This window comes from Phyllobates terribilis, unplaced genomic scaffold (assembly GCF_046119375.1).
Source record: "Phyllobates terribilis strain yellow unplaced genomic scaffold, ASM4611937v1 Scaffold_11__3_contigs__length_659146591, whole genome shotgun sequence".
NCBI lineage: Eukaryota > Metazoa > Chordata > Amphibia > Anura > Dendrobatidae > Phyllobates > Phyllobates terribilis.
The window spans coordinates 201,325,859-201,346,153 of record NW_027362771.1 but is presented as its reverse complement, the minus strand read 5'-3'; the positions used below and the strand labels follow the sequence as shown (position 1 = coordinate 201,346,153).

The following is a 20,295-nucleotide window of genomic DNA, read 5'->3' as shown; positions in this document are numbered from 1 at the left end:
CTTCGTTTTTTTTTTTTTTTTTTTTTTTTTTACCGTGTTCACTGAAGGGGTTAACTAGTGGGACAGTTTTATAGGTCAGGTTGTTCCGGACGCGGCGATACCAAATATGTGTACTTTTATTGTTTTTTTTTGTTGTTTTTTTTCTAATAATATTTATTGATGGGTACATTATATTTTTATTTTTGGTGGATTATTTTTTTAAAATTATTTTTTTATTTTTTTTTTTCACTTTCTGGAAGCTTATATAGTTTATTACTTTGTCCCACTCTGGGACTTTCACTTTTTTTTCTCTGATCGCCTGCATGGCACAGGAATGCAGCACCATCCCTGTGTCATGCAGGCTGTCAGCGCCGGACAGGGAGAAGATTGTTTGGAGATGCACTGCGCATGTCCAAACAATCTTCCTGCTGTCTGGTGACCCGGATGTTGTCATGACGACATCGGGTCGTCATGGCAACACCCGGGAAGCCTTTGCAGACAGCGCTGGAAGCCGGAAGAGGAGGTAAGTATCTGCGATCACCTCCCCTTGCCCCCGCAATGCTGCGATCGACTTCGATCGACTTCGATCGCAGCATCGCGGGGGTTAATGTGCTGGGAGCGGTGCAGGACCGCTCCCTGCGCATAGTATCGGGTGTCAGCTGTGACAATCAGCTGACACCCGGCGGCGATCGCGCCCGCACAGCCTGTGTGCGCGCGCGATCGCCATGACGTACTAATACCGGTCTGGCTCTTAAGTCCCAGGGCACAGACGCGTATTAGTACGTCAGATGTTGTTAAGGGGTTAAAGGGGCCGCGCGCATCGTCCTAAAGAGTCCCCGGCCAATGGCCGGAGGACTACTCCTATATTAAGCACCTCCTCCAAAATTGAGGTGCCTTTGCAAGGTTGTTGTTTGTGTGCTAACACTCTCCTCAGCCCTCAGGTTCCAGTGCCCTCCAGCCTGTCTATCAGGCGTGCCCTCCAGCCTGTCTATCAGGCGTGCCCGCCAGCCTGTCTATCAGGCGTGCCCGCTTGCTTGCCTACCCGCATCACCTGCCTGTCTACCAGCCGTGCTCATCTGCTGTGCCTGTCAGCTTCAGCCATCAGTCCCGTGGGAGTCGCCTGCTCTCACACAAGGTCGATCCCAGAGTGACACCTGGTTCACCTTCCCGGTCCCTCCTTGATTCACGGAGTCGACTAAGCCGCCGTGTGGCCATTTGGCCAGGGTTGGTCTGGGTAGGCACTTAGTTACGCCCCTCTGGTCGCTCCTTGCATCACAGCACAGAGGTTCCAACACCCGGACCCGTAACATATGTGTTTCCGAAGTGGGAATAACTTGTTAACTCCTGCTTCTCTTAAATTAAGGCTAGTTCAGACTGTGTGTGCAGTTGGCCACATGCAGTGCATACAGATCAATTGTACCCAATGGGCTAATGCATGTCAAACAGTCTGATGGTCTGCGTGGGGAAAAAAGCACAACATGTACTATTAGAAAGTGTGAAAACAGGTCCAAAGCTCCAGTTACCCTGACAGATAACTAGTGTACTTAAAAACGCTCATTTCAGAATTATCTTTCAATATCAACACCCTGTCAATCTCCCAATCATCAAAGAAAATGCTCAGTGAAAGGATTTTTTGTGCACGGCAAAAGATCATTGTTCTCGGTGGTGCATTGTCCTGTGTAAACAGTTCTTCCACTGCCGACAACTATGGCAGCCTATGTGTACTGAATAATATATTACAGATCGCTCTGTGCGCATCATTTACTTTGGTCTGTCTGTGTAAACAGGCCATTATACGACTGCCGGACGATAAGGCTACGTTCCCACAATCAAGAAGTAGCCCTTTGGACGCAGCGTATATGCACTGCGTCCAAAACGCTGCGTTCTAATCATGCAGTTAAATCCGCATGTATTCATTGAACACATGCAGAGTTACCACACCCTATACATTCTATTGTGGAAATTTGCGACTCAGCAACAGAAATTGACATGCTGCAGCTCCTGAAGCTGTGCCGCCGATGAGTTTACGCGGCGGCAAATAGAATCACAGTGGGCATGGGATTTCTATAAATACCTTCCATTGTCCTTGTACTGTATAACGCAGCGGTTTGGACGCAGTGCTGGTGAGCTGTGTCCAAGCCGTTGCTACTCTGGATCGTGGGCACGTACCCTAAAAGTTTGGTGTCATCGGTTGGTCTGTGTCAACAGACCCTAAGAAAGTGTGAGAACAGGATAATACTATACATTTTTTTTTCTGTAACCATGGCGATGGATAGGGATTCATAAGACCTGCAGACAGAAAATTACAGGATATTTATAAACAAGACTATATAAAAAGTATATTTTTTTGATAATTGTTGCCAAGGCATACATACCTTTTAAAATTACCAGCTGGTTGTTAGGCTTTGCTTACTCACTGTGGACCGGAGTATGTAACATGCCTGACCATTGTAAACCGAGGGAAAAAACGTCATTAGTTATTTTGTGGTGCACTTGTCTTGTACAGCTTTGGTGCGTGGTCCTCAGCCCAACAGTATACTACTGCGGTGTGGTCACTATGTGAAGATCTGGCGATAAATTGTTTATTTATACCCCTATTTCACTTTATCACATTTTTCTTTTTTGTTAATTTTTCTTACACTTTTTAAAGAAAATGACAGTAAAATGTCAACCACTGCCCCCCTCCCTTTCCCTTCTCCCATTCCGGAGTGCTGAAGTAAGAATATCTATATAGACCCCTCATGTACAGAAATATTAGGGTTATTAGAAGAATAGAGAGTTTTGTGTCGGATGTGAAGGTATTGATAAAACATTGATGGGGGGGTTAAATTCCTCCTGTAGGTGCTGAAATGAACAAAGTATTCTTGGACGATAGATGGCTGTGTCTTGTCATACCTGATGAAATCCAGTTTTCAAACACACATAGATTTAGGAATTCAGGTGGACTGTTTTTCCATACAGATGTATACATAGCAATTTAGTTTTATTTTCGAGTTTATGAATCCAGCCAACACTTAGACCACCCTCCATTAAATGTGCTGTTTTCAAAAGCAGCTATTAAATTCTTCACTTCAGGTGAGATCTGGCTTTGTGCTGTGAGCTGGTAGAGCCATAGGCTAGTGGGCAAGTACCAGTCCTGCATCATTTTTAGGGCATGCATTTTTGCTGCAAAAAAAAAATCATGTTCCAGTAACACCAAAGTGAATGAGATTTCTGAAATCTCATGCACATGCTGGATATTTTTTCCTAGCAGATTTGAAGCAGTTTAAAATATGCATTATGTTTATTTTTTTCAGCGTTTTTGCGGCATTTTTCACTCATTCAAATTAATGGGAAAAAAAGCATAAAAAATGTAACAAAAATGCACGCTAAAACATGGCAAAAAATGTGCGTATTTTGCACCAACACTATTTGCAGCAGAGTTTTTTGCTGCAAAAACAGAACATGTGCACATATCCTTAGCCCTTTATAACACTTTTCGCTTTAGTTTGGAAGGACCTCTTTTCCAGATCAAATCTCTGAAATAACCATTTCCCCCATATAAAAGTGTAAGTAGAAGCCAAGCTAGTGCATTATGTAGTATGTACAGCAACTGCGACATTAAGACCCCCCCCCCCCATTACCTGGACAACCCCTTTTTAAATGAGGTAGTTTCCCACAGGGCTGTGGATTCAGAGTTGGATTCGGTATATGATTGAGAGACTCCCACTCCTAAAATATATAATAGATTGCCTACAGTAGTACAATGCAGGATGTGCTACAAATGTTTTCATAAGAATTTGGGAAACTTATGAAGTGTCCTATAAATGTCTGTTCTGTTCCTGATCTAAGGATCTCTGCTATTAGTTGAGATGAATCTGTGCTGCACTTGATGTACACGCTCAGTAGTGAGGAGTCGGTAGTCAGGGAAATTGAGGAGTCGGAGTCAGTGGTTTGGCTTATCGACTCCACAGCCCTGGTTCCCCATATAAAATTAAAATATACTCCCCTCCCACACCAGTGCAGTTCCATTGATCTCAGTGCTGCTACTCGTGTGACATTGTTATGCCAATCTGCAGCCGATAGTGGGTTGCTGCACTCTTATTTCCCCTAGATGAGCTATGAGCAAGCGGAAGAAGAACCCAGCAGCCCAGTTGAGGCATCGATTGGATGCCGGGGTCACATGGCATAACGATGTCACTCAAACCTTGGGAGAGCAAATGCCGACATTGCTGGAACAGCACCCGTGAGGGGAGTCAGTAAATGTTTTATTTATTTATTTTTTTACCAGGTAGACTTCTTCATTTAAAGAAACACTGCCATCAAAAATTTTATCCTCTGAATATATTGCAATCCTCATATTATATAGCACTGTGTATTTACAATTGCTCATGTTGCCTTTCTACCCAGTTAATTCTTCTCATTTCCATTAGGCCTATGACATCCCAGGATTAAAAACTGACTAGCTGTATCCTTCTAAGCTCTATGTAGTAAAAGGAAGTACCTTTTTCCTGCATAAGTCATCACTGCAAAAGTCCCTGGCAGGGAGAGGAGCAGAGCAGTTGGGTCAGGAGTTGAAGTGGGGATGACTCCTACAACAAGAGACTTCCTGTTTCTACATAGAGCAGAGACAAGAGAAAAATTACTGAGTAGAAAGGCAAAATGACCAATTGTAAGTACACTGTGCTATATAATATGATGATTGCAATATATTAGAAGGATAAAAACTTTCATGGGAGTGCTTCTTTAAACATGGATTGTCGTGGCATTGACCAACCCCTTTCAGCCTTCCCACTACAGATGGAAATAATTTTTTCATGGGTGCCAATAACGATGAGTAGGACTGTCTGCTTCAAATTCACTTGCAATCATAGATCTGTGGAAGAAGTTTATAGCTGCGGAGGAGGAATGTTATTTACTGTAATACATATACCAGATTCTGCCTGTCCAGAAGTTTCCTGTCCTGCTAAGTCTTTTAGTGCTGGATATTTCTTCTTACTCAACTGTATGTTATTGCTATAAAGTAGTTATTACAAAAAAGGTGTAACTATTGTTAAAAAACAATAACGTTTGTATCTATCTATTAGATAGATAGATAGATACACGTACGTACGTACATACATACATACATACATACATACATACAACTAGTAAAATAAGAATTTTACCATGTCACCAATTTTTATAAGTAAATATATTTTTAAAGGTGCTATTGAGATGAAATTCTCACCAGATGCCGGTAACAACCCATCCATTCCACACAGGCAAAGAAACCCTACCATAGATGTCCATAAATTAATTTATCTGTAATATTGAGAAATGACACAGGGAAAAAGTATTGAACACATGAAGAAAGAGGTGCAAAAAGCCATGGAAAGTCATGACACCAGCTGAAAGCTATCAGTAATTAGAAAACAATCCTGCCACTTAGTGAAAAATAATATAAGCTGGTTCAACTGATGGCATATAAAAATGTGTCTGGTGCCCCACAAGAAACCTCTCATAATGGGTAAAACAAGTGAGCTCCCTCAAGACCTTCACAACCTTATTGTTGCAAAACATACTGATGGCATTGGTTACAGAAGAATTTCTAAACTATTAAAGGTTACAGCTAGCACTGTTGGGGTCATAATCCGGAAGTGGAAAGAACATAATTTCACCATACCACGACCAGGTGGTCCCCGCAAGATGCCAAACAGAGGAGTGAAAAGAATTATCAGAAGAGTTGTCCATGAGCCAAGAACCACCTGTGGAGAGCTACAAAAATATTTGGAATCAGCAGGTACAATTGTTTCAAAGAAAACTATAAGTAATGCACTCAACCTCCATTACATCTATGAACGCTCACCACACAAGACTCCATTGCTAAACAAAAAGCATGTTCAAGCTCGTTTAAAGTTTGCTCAACAACATTTAGACAGGCCTGGGAGAATATAGTCTGGTCAGATGAGACCAAAATTTAATTCTTTGTATGCCATAAGGCACTGCATATCACCCCCAACAAAACCATGCTGTACCTACTGATTCCAGGTCTTTCTGCTGCTCTCCACAATTGGTCCTTGGCTCTTGGACAACTCTTCTGATAATTCTTTTCATTCCTCTGTCTGAAATCTTGCGGGCAGCACCTGGTCGTGGCCGGTTTATGGTGAATTGATGTTCTTTCTACTTCCAGATAATGCCCCCAACAGTGCTCACTGGAACCTTCAGTAGTATATTCACAAATTAGTCAGTTCAAAGGCGGGCAACTTGATTATTACAAGGGATGGAAGCCCTCTCATATGATGAGAGGTTGGAAAAGTTGGGCTTGTTTTAGCTTAGAAAAAAGACGCCTCAGAGGAGATCTCATTTACATGTATAAATATATGTGGGGTCAGTACAAAGGACTGGCACATGACTTATTCCTCCCAAAGACCATACTAAGGACCAGGGGCCACTCATTACTGGTGGAAGAAAGGCGATTCCGTCACCTAAACAGGAAAGGGTTCTTTACAGTCAGTATGTTTTGCAACACTAATTATTCTCACACACAACTTAATTTATGGACATCTATTGTTTGATTTATTTGTCGGTGTGGATTGGATGGGTTGTTTCCGACATCTGATGATTTCATGCCAATAGCATCTTTAGAAATGTATCTACTTAGAAACTTGGTGACTTGTTTAATATATATTTAATCCGCTATGTATGTATATATACCGTGTGTGTGTATGTGTATGTATATATGTATGTGATGTAATTTTATTACTTTTGGTGATTGTGACATGCATATTGTCTGGTCTTTTCTTCAGATATGAAGGACCTCATCTTGGAATCTCTCTTGTTGCCAGAAGGCCCCATTGCTGACTCTGACCAAGTGGAAGATGTTTCCTTGTCTTGTATGTTTTGTGAACAGTCTTACGAAGAGAAAGAGAAGGATAGACTTCTGAAACACATGATAATTGAGCATAAATTGGTTATTGCTGATGTCAAATTAATAGCGAATTTCAGGAGGTAAGGTATTTATATATATATATATATATATATATATATATATATATATATATATATATATATATATATATATATATATATATATATATATATATATATATATATATATATATATATATATATATATATATCATTGTCTCTGCAATAAATCTGTATGTGTATACCATATGGGGGTTATGATTACATATGGTGCCTGTTCTGCTTTATTCTTTTTGCCGTTGCGTGCAATCATAAAATCTGTTTTGCAGATGTATCTTTCCAGTGGGTGTCCACCTCTGTACACCCTTTTACACCATGCCGACTAGAATTTCTCCTTTGGCAATCAGGTTTTCTTTTTTATCCATCATAGTGCAGAGCGCATGAAGATTTGATATGAAGTCTCCCCACATCCGTAGTACATATAGTGTTTCTTGGCTTAGGGTGTGTGGGTGCAGCAGACTGTCCACTTCACAAATACAGAGAAAAAGAGCAGCACATATAAGAAAGAGAATGATGGAATCTTCTTCATTGAACAATTAAAAGAGCTGAAAACCATGATAGCAATGAAAAACTGACACGTTTCAGGTGTAACAATAACTCCCTTAGCAAAGGTTAGGGCTTTATTGTTGTGGTGGAAACGCGTCAGTCCTTCATGGCTATCGTGTGAACCTTTCCAATTGCAAACATTTTTTATGAAATTTTTATTATTCAATAAAAAAAGATTTCGTTAATTTCTTTCTTGGATGTGCCGCTCGTTTTCTCAGTATTTGCAGAGTGCATAAAGCTGGATGCCGTCAGGAGTGGTCACAGGCCGTTCCTACAGTGCACTGTGTAAGTCGCCTGTAATAAGTTCCAATGTACCTCCTTCTAGTGGCAAATGGTTACATACAAGCAACCTATTGCCATCTGCGTGTCTGAGATTTCCTGCTATTAGAGGGGGCATCTTGGGAGCCTGCTGGAAGTGCATACATTGGGAAGCCGCTGGCAGAGGCAGGTGGGATTGGCTGTTTTGACATCTGGAGTAGTGTGTTGGGGCTGATGTCCCTACTGGGGAAGTAAGGGGACATGGGACATAACTTTTTTTACTCCAAGCAAGATAAGGACCCTGCTATAAATAACAAGGGAAGCTCTTTTCAGATAGCTGGGATTGCAGGAGTAAGGCCTCCAGTAAATGTAAGCTGTTCATACAATGTTAGTGTCACATCAAATGGCTTGATTTAAATATATGTAGAGGAGGTCCGCTGTTCAGGTATCACCTTTATTAATAGAAACGAACAGTCTGAAGGACTAGACAGTCCTTGTGATTTTAGTAGGGACTGGGGCATGCTACATTTGGTTGCACTGTAGGTAAATTTGCTGCTTGATTTCCTACCAGATTACCACTGATTGCAGAGGGTTCTCGTGGCACAACTGGCAACAATCTAATGCTTTGAGGCCATCCTGGCTAGAAATGTATTTAATCATTTCTTAAAATCCACCATACGGTTCCAGAGATACGGGTTTTTATTTGATAACAATTTTTATAGTATTTACCAAGGAGGCGTGGCTCACAGAATAATTATGCAGAACATCCTAAAGATACGCCTCCAGGACAAAATTTCCGTGAACCACGCCCCTTGTAAAGTTCATAAAAATTAGCATTGAATTAAAAAGGCCAATATCTCTGAAACTCTATTGTGATTTTTAAGAACAAAATAACAGAATATCTAGGGAAGCAGTGAGAATAAAAACTAGCCACTTTTCACCTGGTGACAGGGTACTCTTTAAAGGGGTCCTGTGAGCTCTCCTGACGTATCTATTTTAACCTCTTCTTGCAAATTTACATTGTAGTTAAGATCCTGGGAAGGAGTTCTGATGTGTGGAGGGGGCTCAGCATCCCCCTCCACATGTGGCTAATGTCAGATATATTAAATAGCCAGCATCTGTAGCTAACAGCCGCGGCTGGTGCCGAGTTCCATCTGAGGCTGTTAACTAAAAGCCACTGTCAGTCTCTGCAAGCAGCATTTAAGTTGAACGAGTTCCGGGACCTTCTCGCAGTGACCCCCGCAACGCGATCGTGGGGAACAGATAGGTTACTATGAAGCTGGGGTTCTGTTAAAGATCCCGTGATTGTCATTTTAGTCCTCCTGTGAAGCTCAGCCACAGGCCATGCTACATAGGGGACAGAGATTTTTATTATATACTGAAATCGTGCAATAGTATAAGCGATTGCCGGTTGAATTCCCCTAAGGGGACTAAAGATAATATAAAAAAATGCAAAAATGACAAATTCTTGTCTTTAAAGGATTAATAAATATTTTATGAATTCTTCATAATGTAACAATTCTGGAGCCTCTTTTCTGAGAACTTAGTAGTTTTCCTCTGTTATTCCTCAAAGAAATGTATGAGTAAATTGACAACTGGGTCTCCCAAACACTACCATTGTCCAATCAGTGCTGACGGCTCTAGACTGTAGACACATCCTATACACAAGGAGAATCCTAGAATGTTAGAGTTGGAGGGACCTCCAGGGTCGTCGTGTCCAACCCCTGCTCAATGCTGGGGGGTAGGACATCCAGCTACACCCAGTTGTTTGTTCATACATTTCTCAAAGGAATAACAGAGGAACAGCACAGAACAGATTCTCTGCAATTATTATTTTGTGGAAACGACCAGTATCTACTAAAACTAACATATCAGCAGAGCTGATGTATCCGTACACTGCCACCTAAATGTACCCAGCTTATCAATTGAAATGGCTGAAAAACAGAATATGCCATTGTTCTGCAGCTTATTAAAAGGGGCAGATTAAACCCAGACCCATCATTTTGTTGCCTCTGGCGTGATTGGGGAGTTTGTGCTGATTTCCCTGGTGAATGCCTCTTGGGTTTGAACCTTTCACATCTGAGAATAAGTGGTGTCTTGTTGGCTTCTGCTCCACGCAGCTTATGTCTGCATTATATTGTTGCATGTTCAGAGGTGTTTCTCTACATTCTTGATCAGCCTTTAAGCATGCTGCTTTCTTCCAAGACATTGCCGCACCTCTCCACAGGTGGTGTGCCGCATTACCGTTCAGTGACTTGTAGCTAAGCTGCAGTGCCAGGCTGTACTCCTTCATAGGTGCCACCACTTCTGGATCAGTCACCTTTACATTCCCTTAATACATGATTAAACTTACATTTGCTTTTTTAGGTATATTATATATTGGAAGAAAAGATTTACAGAACAAGCCATCACTGACTTCTGTTCAGTTATCAGAACCAATTCTCAAGCACCAGAAGGTTGGTATAATTGTCATAGAGAGCACTGTTCAGATAGTCGACTAATTAAAATGAAGGATATTTCAAGCTCCAATTTCCTACCCATCTCAATATGACACATATGGGACTTGTGCTTATACACAGCTGCCAATCTGAACAGGCAGAGCTGCAGTGTAAAGCAGGGTGAAGGGACTGAGCTACCAGCAGCCTGAGCATCTGAAGAGTCAGGATGGAGTTGTGTTTCACACGTCACAGCTTATTTAATCGTGAGTTAATAGTATCACTGCAGCTCGTCAGGTTTGAGAAGTGGCCTACACACCATAAGGCAGACCAACTGCAACTGCTAGGGGGCGCTGGTAAGGAGGCGGCGGTGAAGCAAAGCATGTAAAGGGTATTATCTCTGCTCTGAGGCTGCGATTTTTATTTAATAAAAGGGTGGGCTGCCCCAGACTGGTGTTTGTTTATATGTAAGTTAATGTCAAAAGTATTCATAAGTGCTCCTAATGCCCCTCAAAAGAGCCCGAATTTTCAGATTGTGGGATCCTGGCATGTAGAGCAAGCTCCCACAACCCCCCTGGCCGCTCTTGCTGTCAAAAAGTGAGATCTCACAATATATCGCTTTTTGCAGAAGCACCCATACATATTAGACTAATGCAAGCCGAACCCACTGATAACGACGGGTTCAACCAACCATTTAATGTGTATAAGAGCACTTATGAGTAGTTTTGAGACTAACATACAGTTAATAAAATCACCAGTCTGGAGCTGCCCAGTTTTATTAACCCCTCCCCAACCTATGACGTATAGGTACGTCATAGGTCGTGTATCCCCCTTGATGTGGGCTCTGGCGATGAACCTGCATCTTTTCTGGCACATGGCAGCTGATTTGACCAGCTCTCATGTGCCCATAAAAGCCGCAGGTGGAATCACAATCCATCTGTGGCTGTTCACATGTTTAAATGCCGCTGTCAATATATGACAGTGGGATTTAACATGATTGCGCCAGAAGCACTCCATAAACCCCACCCATCGGCATCCCTGTCACATGATCACAGGGCACTAATGGGTTTGCATGACAACCAGGGGTCAGCAGAAGACCCCCATGCTTGTCATTCCTGATCTGCTATGAACGCCGGCCCGTGAGGATTTTTGCTGAAGATTTGCTATGTGTATCACAAGCGATAGGATGATCACAGCTCCTATGGGGACTATTGAAGCCAGTAAAAAGTAGAAAAAAATGTTTTTAAAACTATTAACAAAATATATAAGTTCAAATGACCCCCTTTTTGCCCCATTCAATAAAATAATAAAAAAATACACATATTTGGTATTGCTGCGTTCAGAAATGTCCGATCTATCAAAATATAAAAATAATTTAATCCGATCTGTAAATTGTGTAACAAGAAAAAAAAATCAAGACGCCAGAATTACATTTTTTTTTGGTTGTCGCAGTATTTCAATAAAATGCAATAACAGGCGATCAAAACATTGAATCTACCCCAAAATGGTATCAATAAAAACGTCAGCTCGGCGCGCAAAAAATAAGCTCTCACCCGGCCCCAGTTCTAAAAAATGGAGACGCTGCGGGTCTTGGAAAACTACCTTTTTTTTTTTTTCTACAAACTTTGGATTTTTTTTTACTCCACATAAAAAGAACCTATACATGATTGGTATCTGTGAATTCGTAATGACCTGGGGAACCATAATGGTAAGTCCGTTTTGCCACATAGTGAACATGATGAAAGAAAAAAAAAACAATTGTGGAATTGCACACTTTTGAAATTTCACCGCAGTTGGATTTTTGTTTTGTTTTCCAGTACACTATCAATGGTCTTACATGGCCATATTGATGGAAAAATAAAAAAGTTATGACTCTAGGAAGAAGGGAAGCAAAAAACTGAAAATCCCAAGGAGTTAAATTAAAAAGTGCAGCCTCAGATCGGTGATGGGTGTATAGTGTCATTTATAATATGTTTGTCACTTGTGGGCCAAACAACCATAAAAAAATATTGTGTTTGGACTAAGTTCCATATTTATGCATCCAGTTAACTAATCTTTTGCGTGATGCACACCAGAACTCTGAATTTATGGGCATTTCCGGGGAGAAGGTTGGTGAGGATAATTCACGTTTTGCTTTGCTTTCTGTAAAAGGCCCCAGGTTTCGGTTATCTCATCGGTGTGAATGTAAGAGGGGCTCCAGCTTTATCCCCCCCCCCTTACTTTCCCTTGTCATTATTCGCTGTATTACTGATGACAAACTTTCTGGTAACTGAAGGAGTTTCTTAGTATTTACAGGACCTCTTCAGACAGGTAGATGGGGAGAGATAGAAGGTTGGAAGATGCCACTTTCTCCTGTGAGATCAATTACAGAGATTTGTGTCTACATTTATCATGGATTCCTCTTGGGGATGTGGTCCATCAGCTAATGTTGCCGCACTCGTACTTATTGAAGTGCTGATGCTCATACACACTCAAATCCTAATACAGTCGGCTGGAGTGCCTCATCATTACCCATAGATGCTCCGAAACTATAATGGTCATGGAGCACATAGCCCCTCCAGCTCTCCCTACTTTCAAGAGCTCTAGAAAGGAGAAGGTAAATTATTTTGGCTGCTATACAATAATTCTATTTCCTTATCTGTAGACCAGCAAGAAAACTACTTCCTATTGTGTGATGTCCTACCAGAAGACCGAACTCTAAGGGAGGAACTCCAGCAGGAAAGATTGGTATGTAATCTATATACAGTAGCTGTTTTCTAGCGGGTCGTCTGTATATGCTGGTTATACTCTCCTAACATATGTTATATTAAGTGGGTGACCCTGCAAAAAGAAATGAGCCAGAATTCTAATAAGATTGATTAAAAAAGGATATTTTTCTACATTTATTGGACAATTTACTTACTTGATCCTACCAGGTTTGAAATCTTGTGAGTAAGTGAAGTCTGTATTAGCTGCTTGAAGGGGCTGAGGTGAGAGCTTCTTCTCCTTCAGTGATTACCAGGCCAGTCTCCATACTCTAAGTACTAAGTAGTGGCTGATATTACTGCTCCTTACAACATGGTGTTAAGCCCCCCAGACACATTAGACTAATGTCGGCAACACCCACCCATGTCAAAGGGTTCGGCCGACACAGAGGTGAGTATGAGGACACTGGCCAATTCATTGCCGGGGTAGATATTGAATGAGCATGTCCTATTTTGGACTGACTCTTGGAGATAAGCCAAGGACAAAGATGTCAGTCAGCTGCTTTTCATAAAGAACACAGAAGCGTGTGCCCGAGCAAGCTCTCCTGTATGTGATAGACGACCAAGATTGCTGTCAGCCAATTGATCATTTGAAGCATTGTTCAGCTGACAAACATCTAATGATTATGGTGGCCTTCATGCGTGATGCCAGGCTCCATCACTACCAAGAATATGGGATTGTGCCTACTGAACAAACAGCTGATCGGTGGATGTGCGGAGGGTCAGACCTTCACTCGAATTATTATTATTTATTGATATATGTAGTATAGGCCATCACTGTTGTTAGGGCCGTTCTTACAGAAATAACTCAGGTGTGTATACTGCAGTGTTTCTGAATATGAACACTAACAAGTCCGGTGGATCAGATCAGCCATGTATGTTTTCACAAATGTTATGTGCTTATCCCAGTTTTCTAAATCAAGTAAATTTGATGCATCCAATAAAAGTATTTCTAAATCTCCCCCTTGTTATTTTACAATTTTGGCCACTGTGTGTATTAGACCTTAGGGCATTCTAGGACCTTCCAGCACATCTGTCACATAGATTGCATTAGTGCTATTCACATCCAGCTGCTCAGCTTGTAACCATTGGACTACATAGATGATTACTAGTTTCTAAAGACTCTTGGAGTGCCCATAAATAGTGCATGTCGCATTTCCATTTTTTTCTTACTCATTCATTTGCACCTCTACTCCTCTGCTAAGAATCTTTAGTTAAAAGGGATTTCATGAGATCAGTGCTCAGTTTTCTGAATACCAGGGGTGGAGAAGGTTGTGCTCCTGAAAATTGTTAGGGTTTATGGAATGGTTGAGCCGCTGGTCCGAACTGCATGCGCTTCACTGGTGCTAGCAGAGGCAACTTTGTCTCCGCAGCATCGGAGGAGTGCAGCGGGACTGAAACGCTCCAGATCCAGAGATATGGTCAACTCCATAGCTGCGCTTGCAAGCTCTATAGGAAAGAGCTAGTAAGTGCTGCTCTCCTTGCCTAGGAAACCGGCCACCACTAATTATACTGCATTATGTTGGTAACCCAGGCAGCAAGCAGTAAACGGTAGAATTAAAAAATCCCTCCATGTTTGAGACTAGAGAGGATTATTAATAACATGCAAATTGTAAAGTTGCTTTACACGTCAGACAATACCTTTTTAATATTTTATATATGGTAACTTCTTTCAATATTACAATAAGTACCCTAACTCTATTTACATATAATTTTGTGATAACAGCATGAAGAATATCACATTAAAATCACAGCAATATTTAAAAAAAAGTTTTAGGTAGGTAAATAAGAATGCTTCAAAAAATAATAGCGTTAATAGTTTATTTTTATCAATGAACAAAACGCAAAATGAATGAGCAAAAGAGAAATCCAAATCAATATTTGCTGTGACCATACCTGGCCCTCAGAACAGCATCAAAGCATCAATTCTTTTAGGTACACTTACACACTGTTTTTGAAAGAACTCAGCAAGAAGTTTGTTCCAAACATCTTAGAAGGTTAACCACAGATCTTCTCTAGTTGTAGGCTTGTGCAAATTCATCTTTCTCTTCATGTAATTCTATACAGACTCGATGATATTGAGATCAGTGATCAAGGCAGGAACAGTTCATTACTCTCTCTGTATACTTGATCCATGTGTATACAGAATAAGAAGCACTGTCAGTGCTCCTTTCCCAGGACCCAGCTATCATGAGATCACTGAGTATAGGGAGGGTTGCCTCGCAGTAGACTGCGTCTGGGTGTCTGCCTCCAGTAGGCGTACATGCTTGAAAATGATGCACAACAGAGCGCATGTTCGCTATGTCAGCACCATTATAGTCTATGGCCCCTCCGGCGCATATGCCCAAATCCCATTTTGCAGGGGGTTCAGATGTAAGCCTCAATTGAGCCACAGAACAGGAGCCTGAATGCAGTGTGAAAGCACCCTAACAAGGAGAGGTGAGTATTTTATTTTTAATGTAGGGCCCGTTATACTGTATGGAGGACTATGTGGGGCCCATTATACTATGTGGTGATCACAGTTGGGGCATCATACTGTGTAGGGGTTACTGTAGGGTCATCATACCGTGCGTATGGGGGGTACTGTGAAGGAATTCACTGTGGGGGATATCATACTGTGTTTGGTGGGGCACTTTTGTTGGCATCATACTTTATTATCTGTATTATTTATTAATTCAAGGTATTTTTTCCTTTGTTCTTTCATATTTAAGTTAGGCCATTGTACCATATGCTTTATATTATTCCAATATTTATTCTAAAATCTATTAATTAAAATCTACTTTGTTTGTGGGACAAGCCCTTTAAGTTTGTTTCCATAAGAAAAGGTTCATCTTTATATTCAATAAGACAAAATTTCTCAATTGTAGACCTTTTTTTTAATATCATGGTTGGCCTGCAGCTTTCTCCAAGTTTTTAATTTTGTCCCTCTGTGTATTTGAGTTTGACATCCCTGCCCTACAGAGCCCTATTCATCACACCCTCCCTGCTGAGTTCCCCTAAAACCTGGGTACAAGTACACCTAGAAGAACTGATGTTTGGAAGGCAAAGGATGGTCACACTGAAATATTGATTTGGTTTAGATTTCTCTTCATTCACTTTAATTTGTTAATTGATAAAAATAAACTATATAAAATCGCTTCTATTTTGCATTTATTTTAACCAGTTAAAGCCCTATTTTGCGCTCAATTGTCTTTCCAGTGTTTCTACTTTCAAAAATAAACTATTGACACTTCTATTTTTGAAAGTATTTTTACTTTGCAGCATTTTTCTACACCTGCCCTAAACTTTACAGCAAACTTTTCACCATACTGTATTGCATATAATTAATAGTTACAAGGTACTAATGTTCCTTTATTGCTTACACCTAGGTCTAGTTTTTATAAGCACTTTAGGCTGTTTTTAAAGGACCATTAATGCTGCCTCATTACTTTGTATAATATGAACCTTTAACTTGTTTTTGTCCTAAATAAGTACGTAATTCTAAGAAATGCTTAGTACATTTCTCCGTCCACATCCTGCTGATATTCTTACCCAGACGAGAGCTGTGCAGTGTTTTCAGCAGCAAATCCTTCAGTGCTCATTGCATCTGCATCTCATCGCATGGCCGAGGTTCCTGATTCCTACAAGCGGTCTTTTCTCCAGATATATCCTAGCTCTTCATTAAAATGCAGCAGTGTCAGAGTAGTGGATGCGGTCTGGTCTATTATGGTTTCCATTAGAAACAGACAGCTCCGTTTTTGAGCAGCCGGCAAGGACATTTATCTGTTGGGAGGGAAAATAACATGCTATAGTAGGCTCTATTTCTTTTTTTTTTTTTTTTTCTGAATTCTGTTTTTATTAAAATGCAAGAAACAATGGATTACAAATAGGGTTATAAATTGTACTGTAGTGCAGAGGTGGATAGAGCCAGACTGTTCCCTGTGCCCTACATGGGGAAATGTGGCAACATTATGGTAGAAAAGCTATAACCTTGCTATAAACAACCCCTGGTTAGAGACTATAGCTAGCCTCCATGAAGGCAGTCCAGCAGGAGGTAGGAGCAGGTCAGAGTCCTGCCAAAGCATGGCACTTAAAAGGGTGGTAACAGTGTGCCACATCAGTATCACACGTACCGGCGCCTAGGAATCAGCGGTACAGTTCGTGCTGTTCCGAAGCGCCGGGTGTTGAAGGCATCGCTCATCATTGTCTCCTGCTTGCGCTGATATCAGCGCGAGCAAGTGACAATGTTGAGAGTTGTATTCTGCCCCTGCTGTCTCCAACAAGTATAAAAATAAGAATGAAATAAAAAACACATTATACTCAACTTTACACCCAATTCCCTGAAGCCATTGTCCCCAGTGAACAAACCCAAAAAAAAAGAACAATATCCCTAACCTGTCCGAAGATGAAATAATCTAGTGTCCCACGCCGTAATCCATCTGTGTGACATTTCTTCATCAGTGTGAGCTGTGTATTGAGGCAACCGCACATACTGAGGAGCAGAGGAGAATGACTTGATGCAGTGAGCGGGGCCTTGAACTACTCTGAGCTCAGTGAGCAGTGTCCTGTCACTCAGTGAGCTCAGTGCAGTTCAGGGGCCCACTAGCTGCAGTGTCACTGTGCCTTCAGTGACCTGCCTACTATTTTAAATGCTGCATGTGTAATTGTGTTCCAAACCTGAAATTTACATGCAGCAAAATGGTCCCCCCGCCCGCGCATGCGCAGTACCATCTGTCACTCAAGGTGTGGGAAGGAATAAGTGTACAACGTCAGGAAAGGGGGGAGGGGGAATGGAGCTCAACAACTAGGTAAAGGGGGCATGGAGACCCCTAGGGTAGGCAGGGTGATATTAGATCTGGCTATCGTCCCTACATAGCTTCTGCACCTATCGCGTAGCAGGAACCTTGACCCTGAATGTCCCTAGAGCTAGGCCCTAGAAAGGGAGGGGGCGGGGTGAGTGCACTAGTCAGGCCCCACTACAAACTAAAGACAACAAGGTAAACCAACAAAGGGGATACACTTAGCTTGAGCAGACACCAGAGAGATAACGCCAACTGTCCTCCAAGGGCCCCAAAGACGAGACAAGCCAACTGCTAGTACTCCAAGCCTGCACAGAGGTACATAGAACTATCACCGTTGACTCTGGAGAAACTAAGAGTGTTTTACTACAAAGCAAGGGTGTGTCAATCAGCAGCAGAAGGTTGAGGTCGCTTCTAGGTCCTAAAGGGGAGAAGGATATAACTATACTACAGAGATGAGAGGATCAAGAAGGCGTCTGCAATGCTAAGCGCAGTGACCTTCTACAGCCGGATCCAGAGCGACTGTCTGTCACACCTAACACACCCGTGACAGTACCCCCCTGCCCCTCGCCCCTTCTACGAGTGGTCTCAGGACCAGTTTTCTGGTTCTGAGGCCAGATGTTTAAACATTTCCCTTTCTGCAAACAGTTCTCATGGCAGTAATCTCCCCATTCAATAATCAGATTATGTTTCACCAACCAGGGTAAACCAAGTACAATTGGAGTGGGAAGGCCGTCCAGGACATAACAAGGAATTCTCTCACAATGAACAGATCCGAAGTCTTACATTATGTACAATCTGAGTCAGAGCTTTCTTTGCAAGTGGCGCTGAGTCAATGGCAAAAATAGGAATGGGCTTCGCTAAAGTACAGCAAGCTGCCCATGAGTTCTCACAAACTCAGCATCAACCATGCCGACTACAGCTCCACTGTCTACAAACACAGACATTTTCTCCGTGCTACTCTGTAGCACCACCTCTGCTGACAGAACAAACGAAGAACTGCAGGTTGATGACAAACACACCCCCTGATTATCCAACTCCAGACTACCAGGGGTTAATCGAGCTTCATTTTGCCTAGGAATGAAGGGACAGGCCCCAATAAAATAGCCCTTTTTTCCACACAAAAAACACGCGCTCTTTTTTTTGTTGATCTCAGGGGGTGCCTCTGCATCGTATGTTTTCCCTAACTGCATGGGTTCTTTCACCTCCACCAGCACTGGTTCACTCCCAGACCGCCCCCCGGCAAAGGGTCATTACTCCAAAAAGAGGGCTCCGATGAAGGTGTTCTCACCCATTTTTCCCACAGGTGTCTATCAACACATATAGCCAATGACATGGCAGCCTCCAAGGACTCCAGGGTTTAATACACTGCCAAGATATTTTTCAACCTTTCAGTAAGGCCCTGACAAAATTGGCTTCTAAGAGCCGGATCATTCTATTTGGTATCGGTTGCCCATCTGCGGAATTTGGAGCTGTACGTCTCCACTGACCGATTCCCCTGCTGAAGGCGACGCAGCCTGGACTCAGCCAAGGAGATACGGTCAGGATCATTATAAATGAGGGCTAGAGCCCCCGAAAAACCCCTCCACTGACTGGAGAAAAACAGAACCCTGTGGCAGAGAGCCCAGAATTGAGGATCTCCTTGCAACAGTGAGATCACAATCCCCACTCTCTGCTCCTCATCTCTAGAGGAGTAAGGATGAAGTTTAAAATATAATTTGCAACCTTCCTTGAACACAAAAAACTTGTCCCTACCTCCTGAAAACCTGTTCGGGAGGGCAATTTTGGGTTCAAGCTGGGACCGGTCTACCCGCTGAGACCCCAACATTAGGGACCTGCAGCTGCTGCTGAACTTCAGAGCGGAGGTCAGTCACCTCCTGAAACAGCTTGTGCTGCTGCACTGTCAGCATTGCAACGGGATCCATGAACCAAGGGAGAAGGAAAATAAAACACACCCCAAAAAAAAGAAGAAAGACACACACACACACACACAAAAAAAAAAAAAAAAAAAAGTGTCAGTTTTTTTTTCTTTTTTTTGCACGGCCGGTGATAATGTCACGCAAGGTGAGGGGAGGAATAAGTGTACAGCAACGGGAAGAGAGGGAAGGGAGCCCAACAACTACGGAAAGTGGGAGTGGAGATCTCTAGGGTAGGGAGGGTGACATTAGATCTGCCTATCGTCCCTATATAGGTTCTGCACCTATCGCCGAGCAGGAACCTAAACCCTGAATGTCCCTAGAGCTAGGCTCTAGATAGGGAGGGGACGGGGTGAGCACTAGTCAGTCCCACTGCAAACTGAAGACAACAAGATAAACAAACAAAGGGGATACATTTAGCTTGAGCAGACACCAGAGAGATCATGCCAACTGTCCTCCAAGGGCACCAAAGACGAGACAAGCCGACTGCTAATACTCCAAGCCTGCACAGAGGTACATAGAACTATCAATGGCAACTCTGGAGAAACTGAGAGGTTTTAACTACCAAGCAAGGGTGTATCAGTCAGTAGCAGAAGGTTGAGGTCGCTTCTGGGTCCTAAAGGTAGAAGGATATAACTATACCACAGAGATGAGAGGATCAAGAAGGCATCTGCAATGCCAAGGGCAGTGA

At 42.2% G+C, this 20,295-nt stretch overlaps 1 protein-coding gene across 1 annotated transcript in view; it reads left to right on the top strand.

The window, feature by feature from the left end:
• Positions 1–20,295, top strand: part of ZNF277 (zinc finger protein 277) — an 86,337-nt gene that overhangs the window by 25,297 nt on the left and 40,745 nt on the right. Inside the window, exons 2-4 of the mRNA XM_073651966.1 lie at positions 6,747–6,948; positions 10,099–10,187; positions 12,811–12,893. Coding sequence (XP_073508067.1) covers positions 6,747–6,948; positions 10,099–10,187; positions 12,811–12,893 — 374 coding nt within the window. The remainder of the gene's footprint in view (positions 1–6,746; positions 6,949–10,098; positions 10,188–12,810; positions 12,894–20,295) is intronic.